The 17143-nt window shown below is 36.5% G+C and overlaps 4 protein-coding genes across 4 annotated transcripts; 1 reads left to right on the forward strand and 3 right to left on the reverse strand.

The window, feature by feature from the left end:
- Positions 1–6327: 6327 nt before the first annotated feature.
- On the reverse strand, positions 6328–7398 carry LOC17881277 (protein TERMINAL FLOWER 1). Its single transcript, XM_006289485.2, has 4 exons — positions 7186–7398; positions 6956–7017; positions 6702–6742; positions 6328–6599 (listed from the first exon to the last, which is right to left on the reverse strand). The coding sequence occupies exons 1-4, from the start codon at positions 7396–7398 to the stop codon at positions 6379–6381; spliced, it is 537 nt and encodes a 178-aa protein (XP_006289547.1). The 3' UTR covers positions 6328–6378.
- A 2389-nt stretch (positions 7399–9787) lies between these two features.
- On the forward strand, positions 9788–11085 carry LOC111830139. Its single transcript, XM_023781503.1, has 6 exons — positions 9788–9974; positions 10100–10164; positions 10254–10382; positions 10469–10571; positions 10681–10751; positions 10848–11085. The coding sequence occupies exons 1-5, from the start codon at positions 9807–9809 to the stop codon at positions 10741–10743; spliced, it is 528 nt and encodes a 175-aa protein (XP_023637271.1). The 5' UTR covers positions 9788–9806; the 3' UTR covers positions 10744–10751; positions 10848–11085.
- A 693-nt stretch (positions 11086–11778) lies between these two features.
- LOC17883317 (40S ribosomal protein S28-1) lies at positions 11779–12509 on the reverse strand. Its single transcript, XM_006288868.2, has 2 exons — positions 12433–12509; positions 11779–12133 (listed from the first exon to the last, which is right to left on the reverse strand). Exon 2 carries the CDS (start codon positions 12130–12132, stop codon positions 11938–11940), a length of 195 nt encoding a protein of 64 aa, XP_006288930.2. The 5' UTR covers position 12133; positions 12433–12509; the 3' UTR covers positions 11779–11937.
- Positions 12510–13933: 1424 nt separating this feature from the next.
- Positions 13934–16521, reverse strand: LOC17881132 (malate synthase). The gene is made up of 4 exons (XM_006286564.2): positions 16102–16521; positions 15333–15658; positions 14913–15243; positions 13934–14730 (listed from the first exon to the last, which is right to left on the reverse strand). The coding sequence occupies exons 1-4, from the start codon at positions 16474–16476 to the stop codon at positions 14074–14076; spliced, it is 1689 nt and encodes a 562-aa protein (XP_006286626.1). The 5' UTR covers positions 16477–16521; the 3' UTR covers positions 13934–14073.
- Between the last annotated feature and the right edge of the window lie 622 nt (positions 16522–17143).

Consider the following 17143-nt stretch of genomic DNA (forward strand, 5'->3'; position numbering starts at 1 on the left):
TCCGGTGAGGTGCTCGACGAGCAATTAGCAACTACCGGTGTCGCTCTGTTCAGGTGTGAAGTATGCGCGGTCAATGGCCAATTGGATGGATCTTACGAACTCCTTCGGATCGGTGAAACCGTTGTAAGGAACGATCTTCATCTTAGTGACATGATGTACGTGAATATCCGTGATTTTGGACGTAAAAGGTGACCGCTGCATTTCTTCGAGCAGCTTCTCTAGATCGGGTGCCGTGCTGGCTTGCCGCATTTTGGAAGATAAGTCCTTGATCTGTGCCTGCAGTTGCGCCAGCTCTTGGTTTCGGGCCTGGCTCTCCTCGCTCGCTGGTCGGCTGACTAGGTGTCGTACGTTTGTCGGACGTTGGTCGCGGCGGTGGAGATGGTCGTTCGTTCTGTTTCGACTGACAGGCCGGTTCTCGTGTTGGAGCTCATCGATGGATCCCACAATAATCGACGCCGGCTGGCGTCTTTGGTCCCTGGTGCGTTCGTCTAACGGAGTAGGCGGGGGCGATGTTTCTTCCAGCCGGGAATAGTGAGGTCGCGAGCTGTGTCGATGGCGCCTAAGCCGGTCAATCCTATTTCGGGTGTCTGCGTTCGCCTCTCCATGTGCGTTGATCCTCTCGGAGGTTCGTACGTCCTGGTCGTCGAGACGGTCGAGGATGGTTTGCATCAGGCCGTCAAGGTGAGTTCCACCATGGGCAGTAGCCGCGGTGGCCGGAGCGATGCGTACTGGACTGGTGTTTCTCGGGGCGGCATGCACATGATCGGTTTGCCGGGCCGGGGGTATCTGTCTTGGATTGGCAGCTTCCACCTCGACAGTCGCTGGCTCGGCACGGCGGTGCGGCAGTCTTTGGCCCGGCTCGGCGTTCTCCGTTTCAGCAGTTTCCGGCTCGGCACGTTCTGGATCGACATTCGTGGGCGCGGCGCCTGCTGTCGTTGCTCCAGTGAGGTGTGGTAGCATATTCGTTCGGGCTCTTCTGCGTCCCCACAGGTGCCGCTCCGGAGACAGAACGGGCGCGTCGGGATCCGGGCGTCGGGAGGTGTTCGTTCCCCTGTCGCTGGATGAGTTTGCGTCGGACATGTTGCTTTGGATTCTCCGGGAGACTTCGAAATTTTCAAGGTTGCCAAGAAAGAAGTGCTTCGTATGCCCCACGGTGGGCGCCAATTGTTTGTGCAAGGGGGGAGCAACTACAATAATGATACGAGATTTTTGGGACGATACGAAACAGTTTTCTTTATTAGCTTTTGCGGAAAATCCAAAGTTACAAAGAGAGAAGTCTCGCTGCGGCAGTTAAAGATTATCTGCCGAGCTGAGAACCTAATACGAAACAGAAGTGCAAAATCACGAGAGAGAGAGTCGCGGCGGGAATCTCCGGCTAGGGCGAGTTCGGGCGCGGCACGATTCTCAGTCTGGTGGATAATAACCTCTGGACCCATCCCTGTTCCAAACAGTTGTTTAATGTATTTATAGTGGCGCAGAAACCTAGAAGCTCTTTGTGTCTCCTTGGCGAATGACGATTTTACCCCTGCGAAGGTGCTGGGCCTGTTTTTGGGTGAAAGGCTTCATTAATTGACACATCTTGTTTTGTAGGCCTTCTAACTTGGAAGGGGCAAGGCCCATATCCAACAGTAACAGAGATCGGGTTTATAGATCGGGTCCGGAATCACATAAGTTTGATACAATTGTTTCTGGTTTGTTATCTTTGGTTATAATGCCAATTCTAGCAGTTGAAGAATTATCAGTTGATGGGTCTAGTGATGGTAGTGGAGCACAAAAGATTCCTGAATTCAGACAGAAGTTAAAGCCTCTCATTGACGAACAGTAGAGAACATTTAATTTCTTCTTAAAGATTCGGCTCACGGGGCATTTGTTTATCGATCTCCGCCAGTTTAAATGAGGTTATTACAGTGCTAAGGTGTTGTTGCTCTTCGACTTTTATCCCCTGCATATTACTGGAACTGAGACAATATCTGTTGCCTATTCTTTAGGTAAAGGGTTTATCTGAAACAAATGTAAAATGATTCTTAATTGTAAGAGTTGGAGACTTGGAGTTTAGTTAGAAATAGAGGTAGACTTGATGCATACTAGTAAACTTTTCTTCTTTGTAGTTACTTTAAGATTATATCTTAGAGAAATAAGATGCACGAGCTTGTGTAAGCTTTGTATTTATGTTTTGAAACTCTTTGATGTATAAAGATAAACTCAAATGAGTTTTTTTTTGTCAAAAGATGAAACAGTAACGTTGACAAAAAGTACTCAAGTATGTGTGGTGGATCACGCCGCCTAGGAAATACAGTGGTAGAAACTAGAAATAAACAATATATACTTGGCATATACAAAAATGATCCCAAATCTGTATCAACTAGAAACTTCCTGCTACATTGTGTAAATCAGAACCAAGATTGTGAACAGCAATTGTGTGGACTGCTGTTATCTACTCTCTTCCTCAACCTTTGGACTCTCCCAAAAGACAATTTTCTTGTGATATTTTTACTTTGGTTGCAAATATATATTGCAGAAGAAAGTCTCAGCTTGCATAATATACAAATGTAATTGCAAAATATTAAAAAAAAAGGAAAATAAAACCAAAAATAAATGAGAAATGAGAAAGAGACACATGTTTTTGCAGCTTTCGCAGTACAAAATCGCAGAAAGAAGCTCCTATCAGTGGAAGATAATATATCTTTTGCTTTTGTAACAATGTGAAGATTTATACTTTTTTTTAATTGCAACAACATATATAGAGGAAATAAACAAGACATAAAGGCCAAAACTATAACTAAAAGAACTACCAAGAACATAAGATACGATAAAGAAAACGAAAATGATTAGCGTCTAGCGATTAGCATAAGCACCGATTCCCAAAAAAAAAAGAATGCATATAACGAACTTCTTGTTATAAAAAAGTATCTTGTAACAATACAAGATCATGCATTAATCATAAAAATATTTTTTAATTGAATTTGTTTCTCCTTTTTAAACAATTGATTTCACTTCTCTTTCTTTCTAACTCATTGAGTTTACTTTGTCGATATGTCGATATGTATCAATGTATGTCTGTATGTACTTCCTCTTCACTTTATGTTGTTTACTTCTTGTAACTATATATGAAGCGCACAAACCAAAACTATACGAGGATCAAAAACCTTAACACATGAGAGGGGACCTAGCACGACTCCTCGACACGTTTACCAATCAAACTTAGACAGCCTTTACACACCACAAAACCCTAAATATTTAAAAGATAATTAGAATCTTCATGTGTTTGTTTATACGAAGGACCAGTGGATTCGGTCCAAGGGTTAGTATGTTTTTTTTGCCTTGTTGTTGTTGTTGTTATTACATGAAACATGACAGGTAGACTCTTTTAATCGCAAGGTTATTGCACGTTGGTTTGTCCTCGAGATTCGTTCTAAACCCAAGTTTGTATATGGCGGCTAATAATTCCCACTGATGGTTAATCACCAGGTTTGCGGCTTCGTACCGGTGTAATAGAAGATGTTAATGTACTTATAAATCTATGTACCGGTAGATAGATTGTTAATGTGTGATTTGAATGATGTGATTTATATGTGTACTGTAAAAAAATGAAAGATAAAAGGTACATAGTACTAATTAAATAAAGATTGTAGTAAAGTACTAATTAAATAAAGATTGTAAATGCATACTGATACTATAATCAATATACTTACGAGAGACATTAATCATGCATTTGAACCGATTTTTCTTAAACACGTATTTATATGTCTTAAGAAACGAAGAACAAAAAGGTTAGCTAACATTTTTTATATTTGGGAGAATTATATAAGAAAATTTAGATGTAGCAATTTTTTTTAGTGACACAAGGAATGTAACAGAAGAGAATACGTGTTGATTTTGTAAATTGCAAGGGCCACTCATTTTTACGAATAAAACATAGTTACTATTAAAAACAAAGTGTACGTGTCACTTTTGGAAAAATACTTAGGCATGGAAACAACTATAAGTAGCTAAACACAACACATGCACATTATTATGTCTTACTGAAACCCTAACGCTCTATAATGCTGTTAGTTCAACAACGATTCATACCCTAATACTGACACCAATTTTGGCAATGAGTATGTGAGCAAATGAAGTCTTGAGTAAAACCAGGGATGGAATGGAACAGAGCAGGTGTTGATATGTAATAACACCTAACGAGGGGCCAGTCGTTTTATACTTTTGGAAAAATATTAAGCTATGAAAAATAACCACAAGTGGCTAAACACAACACAGACACATTATGTCTTACTGAAACCCTAAAGACTCTATATAATATTCTAAGTTCACAAACTCACAGTGTCTTTTTGAGGCAAATCCTAAGGTCTTTGCATGCTCTTGATTTGGTAGTCAATCCATTTGCCTACGTAGGTGCACTGTATATACACCATTTTACCCTTTTTCCAGTTTTTATTTTTTGCGAACATATTAATTACAGGCTATAATAATTAAGAATCTTGGACTCAAAGTCTTGGAAGCAATAACTGCATTAGATTTGTTATGACACATATGCATGTGTAGATAATAAACTTATCCTTACCAAACTATAGCTACGATAATTAATTATATTAGGATAAAAGGATATAGAATTTCATAAACGTACTGACCACCTTTGTTTTATAAATAAAAGTGTTCATTCTAGGTAAATTGAAAGACAAATTTTGGTTAATTCTAAGTTTGAATGCACAATAAAACCAAAGAGTACCAATATTCTATTCTGCTTTCACCCTCGTTAAGCAAATATAAAATAGTCAATTGAAACCAAAAGTGAATTAAATTAACTTCAACTTCAAGTCCTTAATTTGAAGCATTAAACTGGAACGAAGATGATTAGAAGCTTTGCTAAAGTTTATAAACGAGAAAACAAACTATTTTGTATACGAATCTAAGAAACTACAGACAAGCTGTGTTATACTACTAGTATTTTGCTAGATTTGTTGATTTGATAGCGAATATATATACAATGTAACGAACAGTTTGGTCGGCGTTGAGGATAGATAATTGTAACAGTACTTAGCAGCTAAACCATACAATTAAATGACACGTGACCTCTCTTGAGTTTACCGTTGAAAGTAGTATTTTCCCACTTGCAATTCTCAAACATGGCTCTATCATTTTTTTTTTACTGTGTAAATACCCAAAATGGCTAATCTATTTTTATAAATTTAAACAATGAATGTAGAATGCTAAAATTTGTGGTTGTTAGTAAACCATTAATTATCATATTTTTCAGAAAAAAAAAAGATTTTTGAAAATTATATAAATATGAGATGCTTGCTGTAAGCAAACTAATGATTACGAGTTTGTAATATATGTTTTTATAGAATTATTAACGTATTCTATTGAAGACTGATCACTTTGATATTTCATTTCAATTTTATGCATTTTGAATATGCATGTCAGATAACACCGCGGAGTACATGTCGGTCGGTATTACCAATAAATCTAATGTGTGACAATACTGAAAAGAAAAATCAATTGTAGTACTATATCATTTGATTTAATTATCACTATACGTAAATTTCTCAAGTACTAGCAAAACTTGTAGCAAACCGAGCAGAGTACTTTTTTTTGTCACAATACCAAACAATGAACACATGAAGTAGATAGAATTGATAATATGATCGCCGAGTAAGAAGAGAGGATCCTGTTTAAGAGGCTCATCAAGGTCTTGTCACTTTGACCAGAAAAAAAAAAAAAAAAAAAAAGAGTTTTTTTTTTTTTTCGTTATTTTCCGTATTTCCACATTTATCATATAATAAGGTTCACTACATATGATGTGACCTATCATTATCAGCCATGTATCTGGAGAATCTTAATTCAACAACTTAGATTTTATTAATTACTACTTGTGTACTAACAAGGAAAACATGATATGCAAATTAAGTTTGTATTGTGATAGCTAGTAAGGTTATCAACACGTTCCGTAAACTAAATTGATATCTCGAGTTTAATTATAAAGTTGGTTATAGTCTTATAGAGTAATTCAATAAAAAGAATAAAAATATGAACGTTAAAGGTAATTAATTCCATATTTTTATACTGATGATCATTTAATTATATCTTTAACATGATGAAAGTGGAATAGGTTGGTGTGTGAAATAATTGTTTGGCTTCTATATTGTCTTTTATCGTATATGAAGGTGCTGAAGAATAAAACAAAAACATGTTTATCAAACAACAATTATATTATAATTTATAAAATCAGATTCAGATTCAACTCATCTTTGGAAGTCTTTATTCAACGTACGGAAATTCAGAACATAAATAAAACATGTGGATTACAAATGATCTTCATCTTCATCATAGTTTTTTGTTTTTGCATCTGATGATGAAGGACAGTAAATAGTGATGAAACTAGCGTTTGCGAGCAGCGGTTTCTCTTTGTGCGTTAAAGAAGACAGCCGCGACAGGGAGACCGAGATCATACTCGACAGCAAATTTACGAGTGTTGAAGTGATCTCGAGAAGGGATGTTTGGGAAGATAACGCGTCTTTGCTTCTGCTTGAACAGAACAAACACAAACCTATGTATCCCTATGCTTGGCCTTGGCAACTCATAGCTCACCACTTCTTTTCCTAATGTATTTGCATTACTTTATATCAAACATATATATATTTTTTTTAATTTAATATGTAAGTTTTTATAATATTACAAAATTAATCATGACGAGGCCTTACCAAATGTAGCATCTGTTGTACCGGGAATGTTTGTAACGAGCCTGATGAAACGTTCAACAACAACACAAATTAATTAATGCTATTATTTTCATAAGAAAAGTTAGAAAATCGTCAAGTTTAAATGCAAATCAATGTATACACCAAGAAAACAAACTTTATTAATCAGGGTTGTAAAGAAAATATTGGTATGCAATACCAATACATATGGGGCCAAAAATAATTAAAAGAAAAAACAAATACAAAATTGAACGTACCAGTGCAGGTGTTCTTTTAGAAAGGGGTCACTAGGACCTGGAACATCTGGGTCTATCATCACCTGTTTCCACAAAATGGCAAAGTAAAAAATAAAAACTAAAGGTAGAAATTATAATATTATTGATCTCTTTTTCCACCAAAGAGTTCAGAGAATGAAAAACATGTAAGAGAAAAAGGAAATGAAAAGTTTGATATATATATGTTTTGGCACAATCTGTATATATTATACCAAGGTGAAGAAGGATCTGAGATCACCACCATGAATCTCAACCCTAGGCTTGGAGGAGACAAAGGAAGGAAAGAGCTCATGGCCATTTGAGACTTGCTTCTTGTTATAACTCACATTCATCTTAGTTGTTGGAGTGAAGAAATCAAGAACATCTCCTACCACTCTCCCCACGATCAATGGCTCTATCACTCTAGCTCCCATATTGATCTCCATTCTTTTTTTGTTTTGTTTTTTGGTTAAGTTTCTTTCTCTTTCTATTTATATTTTTGGGTTTAGGTGAACTTGCAGAGAAAAAAGAGACTTTGTAGTGTTGTGGGAGACAAAGAAGACGACCAAGACATCTATTTATAGGGCTTTTCCAACTTAGACTGAGAGAGAAAGAGAGAGAGAGAGAGAGAGAGAGAGAGAGTCTGAGAGAGATTAGGGGCAACCTAAAAGAATCAATAGACATCATCAACTCCTAATTACGTATTCTAACCTCACCCTTTATCATTTTACTAAAATACTTTTAATTTGAGTAGACAAGATGTAGTCCCGAGACAAAACAACAATATGAGTAGAGGCCAATATTAAGATTTTTATTGACTGCTTCAGCAAGATTGGCACATCATGTTTTCAAGATGACCAAGACTTTTATTTATATATATCAGCCAAATCGCTACATTTAATCAATAATTGAGATCATTTTAATTAATCTATATCGAATCCTAAAAATCTTTTGAGTCATGCACTAAGAACAAAAACCACTGAAGTCCAAAATTCGACAAAATTCCATAGCTAGATATCTCGGCGAATAAATTAACTCAAGAGCTATTTTTACTACTCATTGGTCCATATGAATTCAATAATATTTTCACTAGAAAAAATTAATTGGCCAAGAGAATTAAGGAATTTTGTTATATTAACAGTGTCATCGTACTTTGATTCTATTACAACTACGGATAAAATTATTGCTCAAAGGTCATTTCACTGTCGTAAGATGGGTTTTTTTTTGTCCTTTTTCATTATAGACTATAAAGCTAATTTTTTATTTTTATAGTAACCATGAAATTTAAATACCACTAAGGTACTAATCATAGATCATACTGTACAAACAAAGGCATATTATTATAAATATATGGACGTGTAATAAAGTGGTAGAAGTAAAAATCAATTCAAATTCTTTTTTGTGAACCAAACAAAAAAGAAAAGAAGAAACAAATAACTTGAGGTTAAAAAGAAAACTATCGTAGAGTTGGGACTCCTCACTCGTGGAACGACAACTCATTGTCGAATTGATTCTTCAGAAAGATAGATCGATGAAAAATCTTATCTATCGAAATCTGTAAAATCCTTATACATGGCTTGTATGTCTGATTTAGTTATATAAAAAACCTTCAAAAAATTATGTAAATTTTACGAAGATGAATTGTTTTAATCATACTCTGAACTACCTTAAGTGTTGTGGAATTACAAAATCCCTAGACTAATATAATAAACCAAAAGGTTTTATGGAACATAAATTCGTATTATGGATTCTCCACTAAACAATAACTTTATTTTAATTTTCTTATAGAAGCAATTCTTGATTGATGCTTTATTCAAATTGGGTAATTAATCAGAGAATAAAGGCACAAAGCGAAATAGATAAACTTAATATAAACCTGATCACATCATACACATAAGAGAAATTCTCCAACAACAAAAGAGAAACTAACATCATTAAACGCAAGTAGACGACGTATCGATTAGATTAGGAAGTAGCGAACAACTCATGAGCCATGACGAGGTACCGATGTACATCTACATAACCCTTTTGCGAATTGCGAATTGCGAATTTAAGAGATGCTAAAGGATTGGTTCAAACTGACCCATATTTCAAGCCTGAACTCACTGCATGGCTAACATCAAGGATTGAAAACTACTTTGAAGCAAATCATGTTAAGGCTTGTAGTTTCCTATAGCGAGGTTTGGTTGATGCATTATGTTTTAGTTGTCTCAAACGTCAATTTAAGAGGGTTTGGACTAGGATACGCCGGACCAGTGATAGGTACAAGTTTGTACTTTGTAACCACTAAACAGAACTTGGGTTGATGGAAAAACCACAAACTGCTTATCCAAGTTAAGAAAAAAGTGAAGACTAAAGAAGTAGTTTCCCTCAGACTCAAGAATTAGTTTGGAATGCAGAGCAAATTCTCTTGACGTGAGTGATCAATGTCTATCACATTTGACACAGAAAGACAAAATAAGAAAAGGTAACAGATTTCGAATAACCAAAGTAACCAGAACATTTATGAATCCAGCAATAGTCTAACAACAGCAACAACAAAATTCATACTCCAAAGCATAATCACTAATCCAATCAGAGAAAGCAAAAGAGGAATATACTGTAGGTATTTCGATTATCAAAAACCGAATCGGTTCAGTCGTTTCTCGCCCAGCCGGTTTAATTTGGATTGAACGAATGAATCAATTCTATTTTGTTTAATTGGTTTAATGGACGATATATCAGAGAAAAATGTAGCTTGGGCCGGATCAGGAGTTGAAGATTTATAAACCTTGCTTTAGGCCCAAGTTACTTGTATATATACATATATCTAGCTAAGGTTTCCCGCAACCCCGAAAGAGTTGTTGGAGCAATTATGAGACATATGCCGAATAGCCCTACTTTGCGAGGGTTGAGAAAAAACTCACGCCGTTGTTGGAGTCGGTCTATGGCTGCCTACGTGCAACGATGCGTGAGATTCGGTATGTGTAAGTCCTGGATTAAGTCTTTTGATCCGGCCAGGCTTGAGTCTTTGCTGAACGAGGTTATTGACTTTCTTTTCATATGTACCTTTTGTAATATCGGAATTGAGACTTTATTTCTGTTTTTTTTTTTTTTTTTGTCTTATTGATTGATTTGTTTCCAACATTTTGATACAACTTATAACAGAAAGGGCCGGTGATTACTCGTCTTTATCTTGACAAAACCAAGCCCAAGCCTCTGTCGAAATCAACGTATACATTCATTTGTTATCACCTCTCTAATGTTAGCTTTTGTTGTCGATGGTAATGGACTAATTGCTGTTGTTGTTGCTCTTATGCAGGTTGGCCTCACAGTCGCTGCGAGTTTGTTCTTCCTGTAAGAAAAAGCTCGACGACTCTGATCAGGATCAGACCACTCGTCTTTATCTTGACAAGACTAGCAACGCCAAGCCCAAGCCTCTGTCGAAAATGTATACATTCATTTGTTATCACCTCTCTAATGTTAGCTTTTGTTGTCGACGGTAATGGACTAATTGTTGTTGTTGCTCTTACGCAGGATGTATTTACAGTCGATGCTAATTTGTTCTTCCTGGAAGAAACAGATCGAGGACTTTGAACAGGATCAGACCACGCGTGACTCTGATAAATTTGATATCCAGGTACATAATATATCTTCTTCTTATATTTTTATCTATATAACCCTTTGCAATTGAAAAAGATCTGTCATCTCTATTACAACTTATGTATATATATGTAATAATTTAACAGGAGAAGTTGTCGTCTGATATTGCTTCTACATCAACCTCCATGCCTCACTCGCCATCACCGTAAGATAAAAGGTGTCCATTTCTTTTTATTATTATATAAATATATCAATTAGTTAGCAGTAGCTATTTGGATGAATGGTGATGGAAGATTGTTTCTTGCTCTTATAGGTTGGAATGTTTTGCACCTGACTCGCCATAGCTAAGCTGCTCCAACCATTTTCAAAGCGCAAAACTAAAATCCCCACTTATGTCTAGCAAATATATATTCCGCTCTCTCTTTCTCTTTTAAATCTCCCAGACCAGTTGTTTTGTAACTTTAATTTGCCATGTTTTTTTTATGACTGAAAACAAACTTTTAGTTATGTTTGTCATAATGATTTGGCCAATGTGTTAAGCAAGCACTCAATTTAAGTAAGAACGAAAGCAACAATACATTATAAAATTTGAATAACTGTATTGAGATTAGTGTAGAATGAACTTGAGCAACTTAATTCCGATGATTCCATGGGATTTTCGAACTAACTTGGACCATTTCTTGAAAAGGCAAAGGTAGTGTGTCTTTTGTTATGATTTATCCACTTCCTTTTATCAGTGAATCGCTTTGAGCTTGAATGTTCTGAGCTCTGTTATGTGCCTGGCAGAGTGCTATAGACTATCTGGCTCGTGTTTCCTTTGGCACGGCGCTTATAGCTGTTATCGTTTACACATCAATTATAGCCCTGCTTTCAAGCAGAAGGTATGTGTTTGACTTGGCTACAGTTAAGTCATCAAGATGTGTTATCGTTCTGGACAAATGGTCTTGGTTTAAATTTGCACTACCTTTTTGGCTAATCATGTTAAGGCTTGTAGTTTCCTATACGGGGTTTGGTTGATGCATTATGTTAGTTGTCTCAAACGTCAATTTAGAAGGGTTTGGGCTGGACCAATGATAGGTACAGTTGGTACTTTGTAACCACTAACCAGAACTCGGGCTGATGTAAAAACCACAAACTGCTTACCCAAGTAAAGAAAAAGTGAAGACTCAAGAATTAGTTTGGACTGAACCAAATGGAGAATGCAGAGCAAATTCTTGATGTAAGAGATCACAGAAAGACAAAAAAAAAAAAAAGGTAAGAGATTTCGAATAACCAAAGTAACCAGAACACTTATGAATCCAGCAATAGTCTTTTACAGAAACAACAAAATTCATACTCCAAAGCATAATCACTAATCCAAACAGAGAATGTTCCCGCTTTGTAGAGTAGTAGGAAGAAGATGATCAACGGAGTCTCCTGGCTTCTCTCTCAGACTCGAGCAAGGTTAGGATATCACCTTCCCTCACGGGTCCTTTAACATTCCTCATGATGTAACGATCAGAGTCTGTGAACTTGACTCGAACCTGAGTGACCTGACCCCTCGAACCAGTCCTACCCATCACCTTAACCACCACAGCGTGCTTAATTTGAGAATCCATTCTACACCAACCAAGAAAATTTCACATAACACATATGAGCAGCAAACAATACACGAGAAGAATCTAATCACACACTCACAATTACTTGTTAAGAAAGTTTCAATGATAGAGAAGCCTTGTAGCTACAAACTAGGGATTCAATTATCTAACAAAACAGAGGATCATTCTTATGGCAGATTCTATAGAAGACAGATTTTAGCCGAGAAAGTTGTAAGAGAATGCAATCGATTCCAGGTGATAGAACAGGGAAGATTTGAAAGCGAATGAAGAAGAAGAAGAAACATGGAGATGAAGACTGACCGGAGGAAAGATCTTGGCGGCGATAAGCGTGAGAGGCGCAAAAACCCTAATTTTCCCAGAGACGCAAGAATGAGGGATTCGTTTGTGTTTTTATAGGCCTGCTTAATTTCGGTTCTCAATAACCGAATCGGTTTAGTCATTTCTATTTTCGCCCAGCCGGTTTAATTTGGATTAAACGAATGAATCAATTCTCTTTTGTTTAATCGTTTAATGGATGATATCAGAGAAAACTATAGTTTGGGCCGGATTAGGAGTTTGAGACGATTAACATAGTTCAATCATTAATTGATTAAACATGTTAGCTCCAATATAGAAGAATACACAAAAGTTGAACAATTTGACAATTGACTCTTTCCTACAAGTTTGATTAACATAATCACCAGAAAGATATTGATTTAATGGATAATATAAACACATGTTAATTGTAAAAAAAAAAATATATATTAGAACCATAAATAAAATAGATGATAGGGCATAGAAATATCAAAAACAAGTGAAAATATAACTTGCAATTCTTTGAGTTAAAGCTGAAGTACTAGAACCAATTCTTCAGAAGTTATATGCTTGAGCAAAACAAGTGATAGCAGATTAGGTTGTTTTCCGAATGTCACTCGTGAAATCTTTACCTAAATGTCTCTGTAAATTATATATACTTGCCATTATTAAAACAATCTTGTTTTTTTTTTTTTTTTTTTTGTCATCAAAACAATCTCGTTCTATTTCTAATATACAAAGACATATTCTCTTTTCATTTTTATAAAGAAATTAATGGTCTCCCCCTCTTTTTGAAAAGTGGATCACATTCAAATGATATCTTCTTGCATATATTTTTTTAATATAATAATTTTTTTTTTTATGTTCACAAAACTAAAACATAATTTGTATTTCTTTTTTCTTAGCTTAAAATTAGTACATACCTATTACCCAACACTTTATTTCTTTTCATAATTCTTAACTACTATTTGTCTTTTTAAAAAAGAAAAAAATTATACAAGAGGGTAACTGAATCATCTACATCAAAAATAATTATAATGTTTTCGTTTGTCTTTAAATGTATTTAATATGCAGAAATCTATTCAAAATGTCTAAAATTAAATATTAAAAGTTATGTATCTTATCAAATATTATATTTCAGTTTAAAAAAAAACAAATTAAAATACATAATATTAGGATAATATCAACTCACTAGTTCATTAGATGAAAGCACCCGCAGTCCTGCACTGCCGATAAACTTCTCCAAACGTAAATAAGTATTATTTTAACATAATTAAGATATTTAATTAAATCAAAATATTTTTGAAAAATTTGAGCCATTTACAATATGACAAGATGAGTAACCAAATGATCTGCTGATCAAATCAAACGTTACTTAAATGAATCCACCATAGTACTAAATTACTAAGATAGTTCATATATTCTCATATGTGTCATATGCTCTGCTTTTGGCTTACCTCCAATGTTCGTGCATTAAAGATTGGTGTAAAAACATTTATTTATTATTGGGAATAAAAGAGGAAAGTTCTTTTTATTACAATATACCAACATATCGAAACTAATGGAAATAAAACACACGGAAATAGACCAAAAACACACACACAGAAGCACAAGCTTTTATCGTTTTTTCTTCCATCTTTCTTTCTATCAGAGCCTTGAGACATTGATAGGGTGGTGAGCGACAATGTGATTATAGACGGCAAGTGTAAGAAAATCGTCAAGCTCAGGTGCAGTGCACTGCTTTGTAAACATCTTGCAAGCTTCCTTGTACATTCTTTTCTTGAACTTTTCTTTCCCAACTTCTTTCTCAATTCTTTCCATCTCTTCTTCCACTACTCTCCCAAACAACTCTTTACTCACCCGAACTCCAAGCCCGTCTCCATCCAATTCCACTCCATACCTGATCCATTGCCAGTTCTGGACACGGCTTATCTCAGCCGTAGCCGCGTCCTCCATTAGGTTATAGAGTGGCACAGATCCTGATCCTGTCAACCACGCGGCTAAGTATTGGATTCCCACACGTGTGTTCAGCCTTAGGCCCTCGAGTGTTCGCACTCCTCGCGGTATTTGAAGCAGATCTTCCTCTGTTATCGCAGATGCGTCTTCCCGCTTCATTGATTTGATTTGGTTTGGATTTTTCCCCATGTGGCCTGTGAATGCTTCCATGCATATTGGGATGAGTCCCGGATGAGCCGCCCATGTTCCATCATGCCCTGCTCTTACTTCTCTCAGCTTGTCTTTCCTCACAAGATCCAATGCCATCTCATTCGCTTTCGGGTCATCTCTTATCGGAATCTGTGCAGCCTGATCATCATATCACACCACATAATAAGTCAAAGATCAAGGATGTGCACATTAAGACATGACTTTATAATATATTTGAATTCATGCCTTTTAATAACCTTTGCACTGAGCGTTCAAGTTTAAAACAGAGATATGTTATAGTATGGTCCTAGTGAACAAGTATTAGTTAAGAGGGAACTAACCATGCCGCCCATGGCGTGGACACCGCGCTTATGACAAGTACGGATGAGAAGATCCGAGTAACTTCTCATGAAATGCTGTCCCATGCCGACTAGGACACGGTCTGGTAAGAGGCGGTCAGGGTGAGCCTGGAAGGTTTTGACATAGCTGAAGATATAATCCCACCTTCCACAGTTTAAACCAACCGAGTGATCACGCAGTTCATATAGTATCTCATTCATCTGGAAAACAGCAGGGAGGGTCTCGATCAGCACTGTTGCTCTAATGCTTCCTCTCTCTATTCCAGCCATCTTCTCAGCTCGTTCGAACACGCTGTTCCATATCTTTGCTTCCCTGTCAAGAAACCAAACAACCTAATTAAACCCTGAACAGAAAACTATACCAAATTGATAACTGAACCGGGTGGGTCTGGAGAGGTATACCTAGAATGTTCCATTTTGGGAAGATAGAAGAAGGGTCCAAAACCGGAACCTTGAGTCTGTCTAAATTTGGCGTAGTTGTGGAAGAAGTAAAGGCCAAAATCGACAAGACATCCAGTGGCGGGTTCACCGTCGATGAGGATGTGAGCCTCCGGGAGATGCCATCCTCTTGGCCGGACAAAGAGCTTAGCGGTTTGGTCGTTAAGCTTGTAAACTCTTTTCCTTGACTTGTCGTGGAACGTAATGGATCCATCAACTGCATCTTTCAAGTTCACATGCCCTCTCATCAGATTCTCCCAACTAGGAGACAATGCGTCTTCGAAATCAGCCTGTTCAAACGAAACAAAATATATTACTTGATTTGCAAGTCGTTCACTTGGAGTATCTAACAGATTTATTACAAATCAAACCGAACCGGATCGAACTGCAAGAATAATTAAAATCAAAGTACACCGAACCGAACAAATTGATATTAACATTCATTCACACAGGGAACCGGACATCAAACCAAATCGAACCTAAACAAACACAACTAGATTTTCCAATCTTTCAATTTCTCCCAATTCAAAATTATATTAAACTCAATCTAAACTGAAACCAAATTGAAGTCGGTCCAGTTACAAGCTTTGAACTGTACCAAACTTAAACCAATGCTAGTCAAATTGGTTAAAATCAAATCAAATCCAATTCTATACAAACCAAACCGAACCGGGTGAAACATTGTAAAACAAAATAATATAAATATGAGAGCGAAGGATATATATAGACTGACCATGAAGACTTTAGCTCCGGAGTTAAGAGCGTTGATGATCATCTTCCTCTCGACCGGACCGGTGATCTCAACTCTGCGGTCAGCAACGGCGAGAGGGACGGGGGCACAGACCCAATCACCATCCCTGATGAACTTAGTGGAAGGGTCAAAGCCAGGAACGCCTCCAGAGTTGTAACGCCGTCGTGCCTCTCTCCGGCACTCCATAGCGTACCTCACGTGCCCACGAAACTCTCTTTGCAACTGAGCCACAAAGCCAAGAGCTTCTCTAGTCAGAATCTTGGCGAAGATTTGGTCGTACCGTCCTCTAACCTCCACGCCATCCGGCGCATCATAGACGGCGACGTTTGGTCGATAAACTGAGGTCTCGAGCTCCATCTTTTTGCTTGTGATTTTTTCTTTTTTTTTTTTCAAATATTTTTACGTGTATAAAGATATATCTGATCGTATTATAAAGGTGGCAATGGATAGGTATAATTGGGGATACACATTGACATGTGTGCCTCTTTTAGGAATGTGTGCCAAGTTTATGTATGATTTTCGTCATCATATCGGTTAGGATAGGATTATCTAAAATTTTTATATGGCTTGTATCTCTATATAATAATTGTAATATCCTTTTAAAAACGAAAAAAGTATATACTAAAATAGTAGAGTCGCAATTTCAGTATTCGCCCGTTTCTTTAGTTTGGAATTTTGGGTTGTTTTCATTTGCTATGAGTTAATTTAGGAGACCTTCTTCGAAATACAACTTAACATGAAGTGTTGTTGTTGAAGGATGGACCAACAAAGGAGCTAGCGTAATTCTTAGGATATGAAATCCAAATTTCTAATGAGTTTAAGAAAAAGTATACAACAGCTTTGAAAAGATTATACACCTAATTTACCAAAATAAAATGATAAGTCAACATAACTTAGTGTGAATACCCATTCTCATTTAGTTACATCTCCAATCTTTAATTAGTTGACTAATTAGTGGGGTGTACATTGACCAAGTTTTTTTTTTTCTTTTTCTTAAACCCATCGAAGGCTATCTAAGAAGTTT

This window comes from Capsella rubella, unplaced genomic scaffold (assembly GCF_000375325.1).
Source record: "Capsella rubella cultivar Monte Gargano unplaced genomic scaffold, Caprub1_0 scaffold_6, whole genome shotgun sequence".
NCBI classification, from domain to species: Eukaryota; Viridiplantae; Streptophyta; class Magnoliopsida; order Brassicales; family Brassicaceae; genus Capsella; species Capsella rubella.